At 38.7% G+C, this 17,244-nt stretch overlaps 3 protein-coding genes across 14 annotated transcripts in view; all 3 read left to right on the forward strand.

Annotated features, from left to right (window-relative positions):
* LOC113046805 (nucleosome-remodeling factor subunit BPTF-like) overlaps positions 1 to 10,505 on the forward strand; it is a 31,958-nt gene extending 21,453 nt beyond the window's left edge. For 8 of the 11 annotated variants that reach the window (XM_026207812.1, XM_026207819.1, XM_026207809.1 and 5 more), the window contains 11 exons: positions 465 to 631; positions 897 to 1,167; positions 1,269 to 1,957; positions 4,263 to 4,345; positions 4,569 to 4,794; positions 5,330 to 5,613; positions 6,589 to 6,762; positions 6,855 to 7,047; positions 7,472 to 7,556; positions 7,890 to 8,076; positions 9,577 to 10,505. In XM_026207812.1, the coding sequence (XP_026063597.1) occupies positions 465 to 631; positions 897 to 1,167; positions 1,269 to 1,957; positions 4,263 to 4,345; positions 4,569 to 4,794; positions 5,330 to 5,613; positions 6,589 to 6,762; positions 6,855 to 7,047; positions 7,472 to 7,556; positions 7,890 to 8,076; positions 9,577 to 9,613 (2,396 nt within the window). In that variant the 3' untranslated portion in view covers positions 9,614 to 10,505. The other 3 variants (XM_026207816.1, XM_026207817.1, XM_026207813.1) reach the window with 2 other exon arrangements.
* Positions 10,506 to 11,564: 1,059 nt separating this feature from the next.
* LOC113046807 (importin subunit alpha-1) lies at positions 11,565 to 15,581 on the forward strand. Its single transcript, XM_026207823.1, has 11 exons — positions 11,565 to 11,666; positions 11,794 to 11,895; positions 12,004 to 12,144; positions 12,263 to 12,348; positions 12,440 to 12,708; positions 12,801 to 12,895; positions 13,807 to 14,070; positions 14,189 to 14,422; positions 14,511 to 14,693; positions 14,979 to 15,128; positions 15,331 to 15,581. Exons 2-11 carry the CDS (start codon positions 11,830 to 11,832, stop codon positions 15,418 to 15,420), a joined length of 1,578 nt encoding a protein of 525 aa, XP_026063608.1. The 5' UTR covers positions 11,565 to 11,666; positions 11,794 to 11,829; the 3' UTR covers positions 15,421 to 15,581.
* Positions 15,582 to 15,749: 168 nt separating this feature from the next.
* Positions 15,750 to 17,244, forward strand: part of LOC113046806 (E3 ubiquitin-protein ligase SMURF2-like) — a 46,964-nt gene continuing 45,469 nt past the window's right edge. The window contains exon 1 of one of the 2 annotated variants that reach the window (XM_026207821.1): positions 15,750 to 16,200. In XM_026207821.1, the coding sequence (XP_026063606.1) occupies positions 16,149 to 16,200 (52 nt within the window). In that variant the 5' untranslated portion in view covers positions 15,750 to 16,148. The remainder of the gene's footprint in view (positions 16,201 to 17,244) is intronic. The other variant, XM_026207822.1, reaches the window with a different exon arrangement.

Genomic DNA, 17,244 nt, shown 5'->3' on the forward strand with positions numbered 1-17,244 from the left:
TTGATTTATCTGTGCTGCCAAAATATGAATTGAATTGAGCTGCATAATGACTAACTTTGCATCATCAACACTATTATTGAAATTAAATCAGCATTGAACTGTTTTCATCTGAAACTAAATAATGGTTTCCTTTCTGCAAGTTTCATGTTTGATGCCAGTTACTGAACTAAGCTCCTGAACACTGTTGTCTCGTTGTCTCATCGCTGAAATTGGTGTTTCATAATTGATGAACTTTGGTGCTGTTAGTTATCGAACTGAGCTGAATAATGACAGCTGAAATTGAAATTGGTTTCATAATTGATGGTCTTTACAAGATTTAAACTTATTTTTCTGTTTATTACTGAAACAATATGTATTGTAAAAGCGCTATATGAATAAATGTGCCTTGATTCGATTGCATAATGGATAAATCTTTTGAATATATATCATATTGTTGGAGTGTAAAATTGATTTTTGTCACACAGGCCAAGCTCAGCAGACAGTGCAGACGAGTTCAGGCTCTCAGGCGATGGGCACTCCTCCTCGCCTCTCCACACCAAACCCAGCCCAGACGCCGTCTTCTCCCCGACCACAGCAGGGTCAGGTCAAACTCACTCTGGCCCAGCTCACACAGCTCACCCAGGGGGCTCAGGTGTGTACTCGGTTTAAATCAGTCTTTAAATCAGTGTTTTAATGTGTTTATTGTGCCCGCTTCAACTGTGCACATGCTAGTATGTTAGTAAATTAGTCTCACCCTGGTTGCCTTGACAAAACCCCACTGGCTTTTGGAATATTTGGAATTCTTCACAAATGAGTAAAAATGCATCATCCTTGTAGCACTCTATTGCAACAACGTACCTAATCCAGGTTATTGGTTACAGTAAATAACGAAATAAACTCCCTCTTTGGCTCTTCAGGGAGGGAACCAGGGCTTGACGGTTGTGATCCAGGGGCAAGGTCAGACCACAGGCCAGCTCCAGGTCATTCCTCAGGGGGTGACGGTCATCCCGGGGCCTGGTCAGCAGCTTATGCAGGCAGCCATGCCCAATGGCCAAGTCCAGCGGTTCCTCTTCACACCCATGGCCCCTGCACCAGTGTCTGCCCCCTCCACGACAGCATCACCAGGCGTCCCAGCCACAGCTGCACCAGCTGCTGCCACCAGCACAACTCCAGCACCCATTCAGCCAGGTCAGACTGTTATGTATTAGACACTTTGTAAATACACTGAGTATATTATTTTTTATATTTGCCTGCTAGAGTTCTAATACAGTTTCTCTTTCTCTCTTTAGCTGCTCGTCTTGCTCCACAGCCCCCACCTCCGACCTCGCTTCCTTCCACATCATCTGTGCCTCTATCACAGCCTGCCCAGCAAGCACCCACCCCAGTCCCAAACCCAGTCGTTCACCAGCTGACTCCATCTGTACAGACTCCATCTGTACAGCCACACCCTCCTGTACAGCTCCGACCTCAACCCCAGGTCCTTCCTCAAACCTCAGTCCCGCCGCCTACACCCGTCCCCGCCCCCACCCCTCAAATAGCACAGGTGATGGCCACCGCACCCCTACAACAGGTCGCCACTCTCCCTGTCGCCCAGACCACGGTTACCAAAGTCCAGCCCCAGATCCAGCTCCCCCCGCAGCTCCTCAGCGTCCCCGGGCTCCAGCAGCAGGTCATCTCCCACATCCAGAGTCAGGTAGCGGCCCAGATTCAAGCTCAGGTCCAGCAGGTCGGGACCACGGCCGGGATGCCCCAGCAGATCAAACTGCAACTGCCCATTCAGATCCAGCAGCAGGGCGGAGGGCAAGACCAAGCGCACCAGATCCAGAACCTGGTGACCATCCAGACGGCCAGCGTACAGGAGCAGCTCCAGCGGATCCAGCAGCTCTGTGAACAGCAGCAGCAGAAGAAGAAACAGCAGGAGGCTAAGAGAGAGCAGGCCCAGCAGCACGTCAGCCAGAGCGAGCTGATACAGAAACAGGTCAGGACCCAAGTATTTGACTCCAGAATTATTTAGGTGGATTGATTTTAGAGTCGTCAAACGATTAATCACTTTTAATCGCATCCAAAATAAGTACGAGTTTTAACTTAAAAATACGTTTTTGTTTACATAATATTTTATGTGTATAATTACACACATATAAATACACATGTGTGTATATTTATATTTTTATTTTATATTATACATAAATATATTTAATATTAGGGCTGGGACAACGCGTCGAGGTCATCGATGATGTCGACCCAAAAAATCCGTCGACACAAAATATGTGTATCGATTCGTCGACCTGTTTTTAATTTCTCTAAAAAACGTTGGCAAAACATTTACCTTATGCATGTGCGCTGAATATACGCGATGGCCGGATCAACATTCTGTCCAACGTTATGTAACCAATCCAGGGGATTTTCTGCATTGATCTTTTTTTTTTGGGCGGCTGTCAAAGCCTTATTTGATCAGTGAGTGAGGCCGGTGACACACTGGCTGCGTGGCGTCTCTGCTGCGTGCCAGAAGCGTGGTGGCTGCTTCGCGTTTTCTGTGTCTTTACACACCAGAAGCGTGCAAAATAGGCGTCTCACGCAGGCAGTCTGCATGCTCTGACCTGTTAACATGGGAGCCGAATTAAAAACAGACACGCCATGCAGCTGAGACGCTTGCGCCACGCATCCAGTGTGTCACCGGCCTGATGTAGAATAGAATGACTGCTGTGCCTGACAGGGCGCGTACGAGAGAGAGCCCGGCTGTGCGTGCGCACTCACAGTCCTCAAACAACATGAGCGCTTCTTGCTCTCTCTCTCCTTGTGCATATTAATCAAAATCATTAAACACGATAGAAAAAGGCCGAAACACCAAAGTTTCACGCGCGCTCGCGCACTTGCAGTTTTCAAACAACACGAGCGCTGTCTTGCTCTCTCTCTCTCTCTCTCCCTCGTGCATATTAACCAAAATCATTAGACACGATAGAAAAAGGGCGGAACGCTTGTAAATTAATCGTTAGATTAATCGATGCATCGAAAAAATAATCGCTAGATGAATCGTTTAAAAAATAGTTTATCCCAGCCCTATTTAATATATATATATAAATAATATTTTCTTTAATATATACAAGCATGTCTTTGTATTTATCTATAAACACATATATGATGTAAACAAAAACTTCAATCGATATGAATTTTTTATTTTTTTAAAGAAACATTGGATGTTATGTAAACTTTAAGCTACATTCACACAGCTGCAACATACGATTGGTAATGTTTGAGCGTGTTAAGAATTTCTCTTCACGAATTTTCGATTTTGAGCTGAAATTAATAGGCTTTGCAACAAAATTTTAAGAATGAGTTCAGCTGATATTTTTTTTGTTATCTGTCACTACAATTAGAGGCGTTATTCATTAGTTGATTATGCATGCATGAATGGATACACTGACTGCAATGACCCGTAGTTAATTGAAACATTACATTCTTAAAATATAAGGCTATGTTAATGTGTTAATTAATGCTTCTTGATTGGAATGAAAGTTGTAAATAAAATTATTTTAGAATGTCTTGTATATTGGAATTAAAAAATATATTTTCTTATATTCAATATGAAAATACAGTACATACAAAGAATTAATAATATTAAATTACAATATTTATTATGAGTTCATATAGTAGATAAATGAATTAATATTATAATACACAATGGATAAATATAAATAAATGCAAATAAAAAAAGATTGAACATAACGATTTTATTGTTACTATTAATGAGTGCACATAGTCCTTAATGTGTTTTGTTTTTTTGTTCTTTATTCAGTTTGAACAGTTTAAGGTCATAAAAAGTTGTAAACATTTTAGATAGTAACAAATGGAACAACAGTCTTTATTATCTATTTAATAGGATTGCGATATGGCCTAATGTGATCATTAAACTGCAGGAGGTGATGATTTAATTAAATGTGCACTTTTCAGACTCTTGAAACACATTTTTGCATTGTCAATAAAATCCAACCTTTACTTAATGTGTATTACATAAACCAGTTTAAATACATGTGTGTATTTAATAAAACATATTTAGTTATTTTGAATGAGTAATTTTGCAGTTAAATGTGTGCCTCACTTACAAAGTATCTATCCGTACAAATCCTAATGGATTTAGAAGCACAGGTCCTGTCCTGCTTGATTCTCCTGCTTGATGGAACATTTACTATACTATTTCATGACGTTGCAGTAGTTACAATCTTGACTGATGGTGCTTCATCTTGTTTTGAAACTTTTGCATTTAAACGCTTCTTATGTTCGTTTAGGTGGCTCAGAAGCAGAATGTGGCCATAGAGCAGTTAAAACAGAAGAAAACCATGACTCCTGCTGAGAGAGAGGAGAACCAGAGGTAAACACTTTCTATATGTTGTCCATCTACCTTTTCCCTTCTTTCCAAGTGACTTTTTCAGGGACTTTAAATTCCAGCTAACATGAAGCATTATTAAGGGTTCCTTATATTTGTAACGTGTGCTCCCCAGATAATGGACTAAAGCTGGATTTATGGGAGTCTCATTTAAGAATCGGCTGACTTTAATCAACCTTATCCACTGTGTTTTGTCTGTTCCGGACAGGATGATTGTCTGTAACCAGGTGATGAAGTTCATCCTGGATAAAATCGATAAGGATGAGAGGCAGGCGGCCAAAAAGAGGAAACGGGAGGAGTCTGTGGAGCAAAAGCGGAGCAAGCAGAACGCCAGCAAGCTGTCGGCTCTGCTCTTCAAACACAAAGAGCAGCTCAAGGCTGATATCCTGAAGAAAAGAGCTCTGCTTGATAAAGAACTACAGCTGCAAGTGCAGGTGAGAGGAACAGGAAGTGCTGAGACCTTACTCAGGGAGAAATAGGTTTATTATCAATTAACAGATTATTAAACAATACATTTAATATTTAATGTTTCTTGAGCAGCTAATCAGCTTATTAAAGTGATTTCTGAAGGATCATGTGACACTGAAGATTGGAGGAATGGTACTTCAAATTCAGTTTTGCATCACAGGAATAAAAAAAAAAAAAATGTTTATTAAAATAATATTTCAGAATAATACTGGTTTTATCAGGTGAGCATCATAGACTTCCTTTAATATATATATATTTTTTTTTAAAACTTGACAGGCAGTGTATGATCCCATACACTATTTAATGACCATTTTTCCTTGTTTACGACAATCTCTGTGAATTTGGCAATAGAGACGAAAGCTTTCATTTGACAGCCACATCTTCGCTTTACTCACACACACACACACTCTATTAACACCACACACACATCAGACTTGCCAAAGAGACAGCTGAAGCTACTGTGCGTATGTTGAGTCACTTTGGTGTTGTCTTTGATTGCAGGAGGAGCTGAAGCGCGATCTCATCAAGCTGCGGCGGGAGAAGGAGAAAGCTCAGGCTGCGGCTGCACAAGCTGCTGCGGCCGCCAGCGCACACGTGCACAGCGGTGGTCTCCCCTCACACACAGCCACCGTCACGTCCCCCTCCTCCACACACAAACGCAAGCGGGAAGAGGAGAGAGACGCCGCCAAGTCCAAACACAAAAAGATGATCTCCACTACCTCAAAGGACAGCAAGAGGGACATCAAGCTATACTGCATCTGCAAGACGCCCTACGATGAGTCCAGGTATAACTTTACAGTGCTGACAATTTTGTGAGAGATTTTTTAGGAATTCCTTTTCTCTATTTTGTTTATCACTTACACTACAAATTAAAAATTTTGGCTTGAAATATAAACGCATAATAAGATTTTAAAAGGAGACTGTATACCTATTTGTCAGTTGTGTGTGTTAGGTGCTTATAATTTGTTTTCCTTTTAAATACACTATTATGAGCATTTCAGATTTAAAGTTCAAATTTATGGCATGCAAAATATAAATATAAACATACATTAAGACTTTAAATATACCTATTTGATCAGGTAGTTTTTTTTTAATCTGTTTGGATTTAGATTATCACATTATTATTTAGTTATCACATAATATTTTCTTAAATAATTTAATAATAATTATTATAATAGTAAGTATTTTGGCCTAAAAATATAAACATACACCAAGATGAAAATAAAGAGAGATATTTACAATACAAAACATATATTTATTTACACCATGAGTTCAAATTTTTGAACTAAGATTTTTAAAGTAAACGATATACCTATTTTTGCCGAAAAATTCAAAATGTAATGTCAACTTCTTCAGAGAAAAAAAAAAAGTTTGGCATCAGACTTTATGAATAGGTCTGGTGTGATTTTTCTATTTTGTGGATATTTTATACTTTTGTGTTTGGATTAAGAAAAAATGTTAATTTAGAAAATAATTCCCAATTGGTACAAGTCTTATCTTAACATATTGGAAAACTGTTAAACGTCAAATTTATTGCATACTTCACAAGATGATTCACTTTAAATTCACAATTTTGGTTAACCAGTACACTTTAGTGTCATTTGCTTCCAAAGCTCAAGCAGTTGAGCATTTGGCAAAATGCATAAGTTTAAATGTAAATCATGCTACTGAAGCTGTAAGAATACGAATAGGATTTTTCATGATATATATGAAAATGAATTGGGTGAGCTGAATCTAATGTTGGTATGCTGTTGATGCAGGTTCTACATTGGTTGTGACCTCTGCTCTAACTGGTATCATGGAGAGTGTGTGGGCATCACTGAGAAAGAGGCCAAGAAGATGGATGACTACATCTGTTCAGAATGTAAACGAGCTCAGGAAGGAAGCACAGAGGAGCTCTACTGCATCTGCAGAACTCCCTACGACGAGTCACAGTAATCGCACACCTGCACTCTCATCACATCTGTCTCAAAAGGTTCATGTGGAAGCATGTTTTCTGATACGCTCGTGCCTGCTGCTTCCTCAGGTTCTACATCGGCTGCGATCGCTGTCAGAACTGGTACCATGGGCGCTGCGTGGGCATCTTACAGAGCGAAGCCACACACATCGACGAGTACGTGTGCCCGCAGTGCCAGTCTACAGAGGATGCCATGACGGTCCTGACGCCACTCACAGATAAAGACTACGAGGGGCTGAAGCGAATCCTGCGCTCCTTACAGGTTCGTATGGGGTCTTGACTGTTTGGGATTTTAAGGCTGGTGTTTAGTTTGGAATGGGACACAATGCAAGTGTGTTTCATTGATTCAAACCCTTGAATTGGTTTAGTTATAATCCTAACAAAAGCAAGCGATCGACTGGTTTAAATAAACTTTACCATTAGCCGCTTTACAGAAAACACTTGTATGGCACTGCACAATATTTGTTTTAGTTCAAAATCTGTCATTTACTCACCCTAATGTTGTTCCAAGACACTCAGTGTTTTTTATTCTGTGGAACATAAAAGACAATATTTTGAAGAATGTGGGTAACCAAACTGTTTCAGTTCCCATTGCCTTTTATTGTATGGTCAAAATGTATAATGGAAGTTAATAGGAACTGAAATCGTGTGAATCTCATAACCATTGTTTGTTTTCTATATGTCAGTCCCATAAGATGGCGTGGCCATTCCTGGAACCAGTGGATCCGAATGATGCTCCAGATTATTATGGGATCATCAAGGAACCGATGGGTAAGAGGTTCCTCTTTGTAAACAAAGCAGCGCTGCACTTATGAACTTTAATATGAAGCAAGATGAAAAGAAAAAATACCATCTAAACTTTTCTAAAGACTTCTAAAAACGTTTTTCTAAGTTCCCCTCAGACATGCATTCATACAAATTTCTACTCCTAAGTGTATTGCAATTTGTTTAGCATCTCAACGGATTGGAATCATCACATATTTGAATCGATTTTCAACCAACTCGTGGTTAATCGTTACATCCATAAATGATGAGTTAATTAAGTATTTCTTTGGAGAATTTGCATTTTAGTAGTGATTTTCATTATTTTTCTGTTATATGCAGACCTTTCTACAATGGAGGAGAGGATACAGAAACGCTTTTACAGCAAACTCACAGAGTTCGTAGCGGACATGACCAAAATCTTTGACAACTGCCGCTACTACAATCCCAGCGACTCGCCTTTTTACCAGTGTGCTGAGTTCCTGGAGTCTTTCTTTGTACAGAAACTCAAAGCTTTCAAAGCAAGCAGGTAACGTCCGCACCCATGCGTACAATACAGCAGCATAGGGTGGTTTTTAGGATATTTAATGATATATAGGTTAAATTCTGTAATTTACTCGCTAACCAACAACACTTTAAGAAAGACTAAAACCGATAAAGATCAATGTTTTTCTTTAAAATATTTTAAATATAATAATAAAGAATAATATTAAGCTTCATTTTTAGAGTAATTATCCAGAAAACACATTAAATATGTGTTTGTCATCTATCAAAATTACTGTTTACCAAGTAGTCAGAAAGTCATAAATGGCAATTTAAAAATCGTTCAAACCGATTATCGGTTTACATAAAAGGTTGTTACAGTGGTTTTACCACAGGTAAGGTTTTTTGAAGCCATAGTGCCATAGTTTTTTCGTACTAAATTTGTAGCTGCATTGTACTGTATAGTTTGCTCTCTTGTCGATTTCACAATTTCCATTAGTCTTTTCCATTACATTGCCTTACATACATCCAATTTTGTTTTGTGTTTGCTTGTCTTTGTGTACATTGTTGTCACACTATGAATGTTTTTGCTTTGATTATATGTATATATTTTTAAACACAGAGGCAGTATAGTGGTAATCTAACCTTAGATTTCTCTGGCTGGCATTCCATCCTCTTATTCCCATCTTGTCCTGATAAAATAAGTGTTTGTGTTTGTGCTTCATGCATGTCATTCATTCAATCCATTATCCTTTCTTGCAGATTGTCATAAGTCATAGTGGCTGAAGGGGCGGAGTCATTCTGTATTAGAGAATCATGGAACTTGCTGTTTTATTAACAGTGGAAACTGATGTACATTTAAGTGAAATGAGAACCTGTCAATAAAAGCCAAAACTCCAGTGAGGCCTTTAACAATCAGAGAGCGGCAGCCATGTTGAAGCACTATGAACACACAGAAATCAAGGGAAATGCTGTCTGTGCATTTATGATCCTGTTTTTTTTTCTGTCCCCCATTACGTTTGCTGATCACATGATGTTATTTATGATGTTTACATGGATGCATGTTCATATTTATCACATGGATTGGCTTATTCAAGACATTTTAAGACTTTTTCTGTTCAGTTTTATTGTAATGTGCTTCACAACATGTTTGTTTCAGCTGGTTCGCTGATCTGTCCAGGTTTTCATTGAGAGGACTCATGAATTGCTGATAGTTTGTGCAACTCTACACCTTGCGCAGGATCTATGCAGTTTCGGTTGGCTTGAATATGTTTTAAATCCTTTTATTAGGATTACAGTGTTGAAAATAAAGGACCATGCTTTAAAAAATGTTGAAATGGTATGTTTTTTGTTTTTTTTTCCAAATTGAGATTGAGCCAGCACCAATTTAAATGACTGAAGGCATTCCCGTTGTATTATGCCAACATGGCTGCCATTCCTTCAACCCCTGAGGCTCTTTTTCTATGTTCTGTAGATTTCATTTCCCATTTGTGGATGATCAATAAAACCAAAGGGCTTTTAACCTCATTCTCTCTGTATCCTCTAGGTCTCATAACAACAAACTACAGTCATCAGCCTCATAGAATACAACCACAGGCTGGTCTTAATAAACTTTGAACATTTAATTCAAGATGGAACTCTATCCCAGTCAGCCAGCGCCGCACATATCCACAGCATTTGGTGGAGTATCAGACATAAAAGCTAAGGGTTCGGATCAAGAATGGACGGTTTACAATTTTGATTGTTAAAGCAACGAGTTTAGACTGGGATGCCCTCCTATTGGATTTCTTTATGGATTAAATGCCTACAGAAATGTTTTTGTGAGTTTTTGCAACCCGGAATCATGTTCGCATTTTCCAGGAAAGCAGGAGTCTATCATGGGTGCACCTGGTGTTTTTTCCTTTTTTTTTTTTTTTTTTTTTTTTTTTTTTTTTTTTTATATGATTCATCATACTACTTCAGAAGTGGAATGTGGACGCAATCTGCTAATTGGTTTTCAAGCAGTGGATTAGACCTAAACTAAGAAGTGTTGCTCTAACAGTGCATCGAGGACTGATGAAAGTGCTAGTCAAGAAAGTATCATGTTTGTATAACTTGTCTCTCTCTCTTTTTTTTTTTTTTTTTTGTATTACAACTGAAGAAATATTGATGTATATGAAACAAATAAATGGAGGGGACAGGATTCTCTCTTCTACACTGATTAAGATGTCTCTATGTTCTTTTCATTTGAAAATTAATAGAGCCCTAAACAATCTGGCAGTTCATATTGGATCATTTAAAGATGGTGTATTTGTACATACGTAAATGATCTAACATGATTCTTAATGTTTTGTCTAGAAAATTGTCAAAAGAAACCATTTTCTCATGTATAAAGTTAAGGATATACTAATGTCAAGTAGACTTTTTTTGTTTCGTTATATTTTTAAGTGCGCTTTTCACATCTTACAGAATTTGTATGGCAATGTTTTGTTCCTATCTCTGTTCTTAATAGAATTACACTTCTATAAAGACTTTGTTTCTCTTATTACTTGTTTGTATACTTGGGATCATTTGTTTCAAGCATACGCATTAACACTTAGGATCTTCAAACCAGAGTCTAATTAATTAATGAATTACAATTTTCATTAACAATTGCTAAGTTGTGTGTTACCATTAACCAGTTACTGAGCTCCTTTCACTATTAAACAAATAATTGCCAATTATAAATATTATAATTACGCCATAAAAGGAATGTTTGATTTACAATACTAAATTTGAGTGGGAGACACGATATATGTTAGTGTTAATGTTGTTTGTTCAGTATACAATGGATATATGCGTTCTGTATACTGTAACACGTGGTCTCAAAGTCTTTCTCTTCCGTCCATTCTGTTTTTTAAAATAAGAAAAAGCCAAGCGTCGTCGCCGCTGACCAATCAGAATTAATCTTAGAGCTGTTAGGCCACGCCCCCTTTCCACACGTACCTTCCTTTTAACCAAAGTGTTTTCTACCGATTTATTGTAACAGAACGTTTTATTTAATAATCATAATAAATAATAATAAAAACATCATTTAATCACCTTTATATTTATACAAACAACTTAGTATTGTTTAAATAATTCCGGGTAAGTAAATACTAAATAGAAAATAACTATTTGAAATAATTTCTCCAGAGTTAACTTCAAATATTTTAAATAATCCGGTTTTTATAAACGGCTGTTATATTTCTCTTGACAAGTCAGATAATCAACTTAACAAGAGGATCAGATGTCAATAAAAAGATCAAATTGATATCTGATAGTCTTGTTAAGTTGATCATCTGAAATGTCTCGAGAAATATAACAGCCGTTTATAAAAACCAAAATATATTCTAAATATATACATTTAGATAAAACGGAACATGTTTATATGTTAATTTGAAGGTCATTTCTTTGTAAAGGGTAAAATACTGAAGTTAATTCCCAGAAATCTTGTTTGGCGTTCTCGCCAGATCTCGCGTTAATACGTAAGCTACGTCCCCCACCCAGCAGTGTGATCTTTCAAAACGGACCAATAGAAAAATGCTTTTGCTCGAACGGGCCAATGAGAATCTTCGTAGCGCAAGTTTAAAGGTGTGTTTCGTTCGTCCAGCGCCATAGTCCTTTGGTTAGAAAGCGGTAAGTTCCTCAAATTAAGTCGACTTATAGTTTTGTTTTTATATTCATAAGTATGCATTTGTTCTTTCTGAACTGAGTGTGATACAACTTGTGTTGCTGTACTCACGAACGTGTTTCTTTATTTCAGGTTGCGCTGTAGTGTGATTAATTAAACGTCATTAAGATGTCTGCTGCTAACGAGAACAGCGCGCGACTGACTCAGTTCAAAAACAAAGGCAAAGATACAACTGTAAGCAGTTTTGCGAAGTGATACAGTAAAAGAAGTGCTTACATCGATTGTTTTCTTTCCAATACTTCCAAGTTGAGTTCATCCAGATGTTAAATGCTTTAATTGTAGGAGCTGAGACGTCGAAGGATCGAAGTCAATGTTGAACTTCGTAAAGCAAAGAAAGACGAGCAGATTTTGAAAAGGAGGAACGTGAGCAGTCTTCCGGATGAGGCCACCTCTCCTCTTCAAGAGAAAAGCCAGAATTGTCAGGTGTGTAGTGTTAGATGATCCTTATTAATGCAGTATTCAAAACACGATTATTCGTTATTGATCGCTGGACACGTGGTATTTAGGTATTGCACGTCATATGTGTGTATTGTTTCATCAGGCTCAACACTGGACGGTCGAGGAGATCGTGAATGGTGTGAACAGTAATAACTTGGAGAGTCAGGTCCAGGCCACCCAAGCTGCCAGGTAATGCTTAAAAGATAGCGTTTGCATGCAAAGAAATATGCATTAATGTCAGATGTTTTACCTACTATGATTCGTCCCATTTGAAATCCAGGAAGTTGTTGTCAAGAGAGAGGCACCCCCCTATTGACCGCATTATCAGTGCTGGTCTGATTCCCAAGTTCGTGAGCTTCCTGAGCTTGGTGGAATCTCCTCCCATACAGTTCGAGGCAGCCTGGGCTCTGACTAACATTGCATCTGGGACATCTGAGCAGACGAGCGCGGTGGTTCAGGGAGGGGCTGTCCCAGCCTTCATCGGCCTCATCTCTTCACCACACGCTCATATCAGTGAGCAGGCTGTCTGGGCTCTTGGAAACATTGCTGGTAGGTGACCAATAGTGTTTCTTTTAAGTGAGATGTATTGATTTCCGTCAACTTGGATGCTTGAGTTTATTTGTGCTCTTTTGTGTTTTTAGGTGATGGCTCCGCATACAGAGATAAAGTCATTAAGCATGGTGCGGTTGCCCCCCTCTTGGCTCTCCTGGCTGTTCCTGATTTCTCCGTTTTTCCTGTAAGATGATGATTATGATGATGATGATGATGATTTTTTTTTTTTTTAATTATTAATATTTTATTTAACTTAAATTAAATTTGTAAAAATGTAACATGTAAATGTTTATTAAAAATTAGATATTTAGGTATCTAAATATATTAATTGAAAAATGTATTCATATTTAAAAATTAGATTTAAATTCTTAAGTTGGATTAAAACTGAAAAAAATTAAGTGGTTAACCTATTCCATATTTATATTAAATTAGAACATTTGTTGAAATCTGACTAGTTTAAAGCCTTTTTTTTTATTTATCTAGATTTTGATTCCTAACTTTTTCATATATAACACAAAAAAACTAGAACCACTTTGCTTTTACAGATTGAATGTCGTGGCTCGACTTGACTGAGCTCATAATAATAATTCCATACATTTATATAGTGCTTTTCTTGGCACTCAAAGTGCTTTACATAGTCAGGGGGTATCTCCTCATCCACCACCAGTGTGCAGCATCCACCTGGATGATGCGACGGCAGCCATAGTGCGCCAGAACGCCCACCACACACCAGCTTACTGGTGGAGAGGAGACCAAGAGTAATGAAGCCAATCAGCAGATATGGGGATTGTTAGGAGGCCATGATGGTAAGAGGCCAATGGGTGAATTTATCCCATTAGGAGGTCATCAATGCGGGCATGACATTTGAACAGGTTTTAATGTAAAAAATTGTTACAGTATGTTTAGAGTTTTTTTGTTTTTGTTTTTTTTTTACTATTGGTTTTACATTTTAGTCATTTGCAGATGCTTTTATCCAAACAACTGACAATTGGGGATCTAAAATGCTATTGAAATTGTAGTGTGCATGCTTTACCAGTAGGTGGCATCAGAGCTTTAGTAATTTTTCCTGACCAACCAGTCTTTCTTCTTCTGCAGTCTGGTTACCTGAGGAACGTCACCTGGACCCTGTCAAACCTGTGCCGCAATAAGAACCCTGCACCTCCCCTGGATGCTGTGAAACAGATGCTGCCAACACTTCTCCGTCTTTTGCATCATGAAGATAAAGAGGTGCTGGCAGACACCTGCTGGGCAATCTCATACCTGACCGATGGGCCCAACGAAAGGATCGAGGTTGTGGTGGAAACTGGCGTGGTTCCTCGACTGGTGCAGCTGCTGGGATCAGGGGAGCTCTCCATTGTGGTAAGCTGGTGGAAAGTTGTGATGCTCACTCGTTCACTTTATAGAATCTTAATATTTTCCTCTTCATGATTTTCTATTTCACTTTTTTTTTTTTTTTTACAACCCACTCTTCCCACAGACCCCTTCACTGCGTTCCATTGGAAACATTGTCACTGGTACAGATGACCAGACCCAGGCGGTGATCAACGCTGGTGCTCTCTCCATGTTTCCTGCTCTGCTGCGCCACCATAAGAGCAACATTCAAAAGGAGGCGTCCTGGACCCTGTCCAACATCACAGCTGGCAGGGACTATCAGATTCAGGAGGTCATCAATGCTGGCATTGTGCCTTACCTGGTGGACGTTCTCCGACGGGTGCGTTAAAACTAGAGCACAGGAGAACTCTTGTCTGTGAAGCTGTCCATGATGTATTTTAACTCCTTTTTCTCACATACTTGTGCAGGGTGACTTCAAGACCCAGAAGGAGGCCGTGTGGGCAGTGACCAACTACACCAGCGGAGGCACAGTAGAGCAAGTGGTTTACCTCGTTCAGGCCAACGTACTAGAACCCTTGCTGAACCTGCTCTCCACTAAGGACAGCAAAACTATTCTTGTCATCATGGATGCAATCAGCAATATTTTTTTGGTATGATTTCGGTTAACATGAAATGTATATTTTCCGAATGCATGTTATAGCTCTTGAGACATGCACAGATATTGTTGACCCATGTCTCAGAAGCTGATGCATAGAACCTACTTGTTTTTTTTTTTTTCCCAGAATGTTTTACTTGATGTAAATGACAGCAGATTCCTCATAACTTTTAAATATGGGATTTTATTCTAAACCTTAATTTTTTTTTTCTTTTTTTTTTTCTCTCTCTGTCAACCCTGCCATTTTATTAACTTTTTTTATTTTATATTTTGAATTTAGGCCGGTGAAAAGATTGGTGAGGTTGAAAAACTGTCCCTGATGATAGAGGAATGTGGTGGCCTGGACAAAATTGAAGCTTTGCAGTCCCATGAAAATGAAATGGTCTACAAGGCCTCCCTCAACCTCATTGAAAAGTATTTTTCTGGAGAGGTGGGTCGAATGTTAAATCTAATAAAAATAAATGCGTGTATGTTACTTAGAATTTTTATTTATATGCATCCAAGATATTATGCATGTATGCATACAAATGTACACACAGACTTGGTTTGATTAGCTGTCCTTGTGAGTTGTTTTGTCTCTTATGCTTAGAAAACCCTGTTTTTCCTAAATTCCTTTTATGTCCATCTCTCAGGAGGAAGAGGACGAATGTGTTGCCCCCGAAGCAACAACCGATGGCTATGCGTTCCAGATCAGTGAAAACCAAAGCACTTTCAACTTCTAATTATCGAACTTGTGATATTCTTTGTATGGTGGTTCTGAACATTTCCGCACACCATGCACTAGTCTTGCTCATGTCTGTCTTTTGTGAGGACCTCATGTTCTGAGTTGTACATATGAATCTGTTTCAATTTTATTTGTTGTAAATAAAACCTGGAAAAGAAGTGGTTTTTCGTTTGTGTGTCATGTTTCTTCAAGACGTGAGTCTAAATAAAGTGGAACATTAAGTGATTCCAGTAGACTATTGATAAGATCATAAAGTGAAAAAAAAGAGCGCTATGAATAATAAGTGGGTGTGATGTCACAGTTTTGGGCGGTTTTAGCGGCTCAGCAGATGCCAGACACCTGACAAACCACATTTCCTCAATCCAGGCGCCTGTAGCGATACTACTTTTCCCTCGAGGTCTCCGTGGGATGGCAGCAGAAGCCGAGCGCCGCTCGTTCGTCGGAAACGAGGAGAGTTTCAGGAGGTCTTTGTAAGGAATGACCTTTTGAGGGAACGTCGTGGATTTACTTTCGCAGACGCTAGAAATACGAGCAGCGCGTTAAAGCCGCGGAGCCAGCGTGTAAATGTATGTAGACATGGCAGGGCTGTGCACATCCGGGCCACAGCACCGTGACTCCATTATTTTCTGTTCACTGTGAAACTGGCGTTTAGGGCAACCAAAGAGCAATTCTATAGCACATTCGACTCGTTTTCTGTAGTAATCAGCCTGGATAAGGGTCAAGGACATGTCTAATCAAGGAGTTCGAAGAAATGGACCCGTTAAATTGCGTTTAACAGGTAAGGAATTAGCGACATCGACACAGTTTCATCTGAAACTGGCTAACGTTAACTGGCTAACAGGTATTGCTGTAAGTCATTATGCTTTTCTGTCTTTACATCTGGGCTTTATGTTTATAAGGACTCTAGCGTGTTTAATTGTCAGAAAACAAGGTTTTTGTATATTTTTTGCAGCGCTGCGTTCCTTAGCAGGCTTGAGCAACGTCATAATGCAGCGGGAGCGCAACAATTAACGTTACTTTTCTTTTGCGTTCATTGTTTACGTTTTCTAAGTTGCGTTGCGACTATCTTTAGCGTGCTTATTCAAACGAAGACTCGCTGACACAGGGATTTTTAAGATTAGCCACCGGCGCTGCAAACAATATGGATTATTGACATACATTCTGTGAAATAATTTACAAAACGCACAAATTTAAAGCGTACTTTTTGTAGACCCTTTTGCGCCGCATGTAAAATGAAGGTTTAATAAATCCGTGTTGCGTTAATCACATTGATGCTCTGCTGCAAGTGTCTAATCTCATCGTTGTATTTGAAATGTTTGTACCATGTGGAATTGTAAACTATAACACTAATTAGGCTACTAGTTAGCGGGGATTAACCAAATAGAGTCGTATTTTTTGAAAATGAAGAGTAATTTCGATTTTACACACACAATGCCCAACAGATGGTAACGTTACTGTTAAAAATAACCTGGTGCTAATGCACTGACCGACAGTAGGTTGGACTCATATTTTGTCGATACTTGAAACTTAATCCGTTATCGGCTTCTTGATATAGATCTACTGATAAATGGCATTTTCTCTGCATCTGTCCGTTTTATAAGTTGGGTTGTTGAAAAAAGTTTACATTTCCTACTTATTAAAATATCCACAATGTGTATGCTTTTGTTGTTATACCCGTGACAAGTTACTGTTGTGTCAAAAAGTAGTAAAATAATGAAAAATTGGTTGTACATGTCTATTATTTTAAAGTTAAATCTTTGAACTTGGTATTGTCCTACAAAACATATAGTCAGACTGTAATTTGTGAGTATCTTCTATTATA

Source organism: Carassius auratus, chromosome 28 (genome assembly GCF_003368295.1).
Source record: "Carassius auratus strain Wakin chromosome 28, ASM336829v1, whole genome shotgun sequence".
NCBI classification, from domain to species: Eukaryota; Metazoa; Chordata; class Actinopteri; order Cypriniformes; family Cyprinidae; genus Carassius; species Carassius auratus.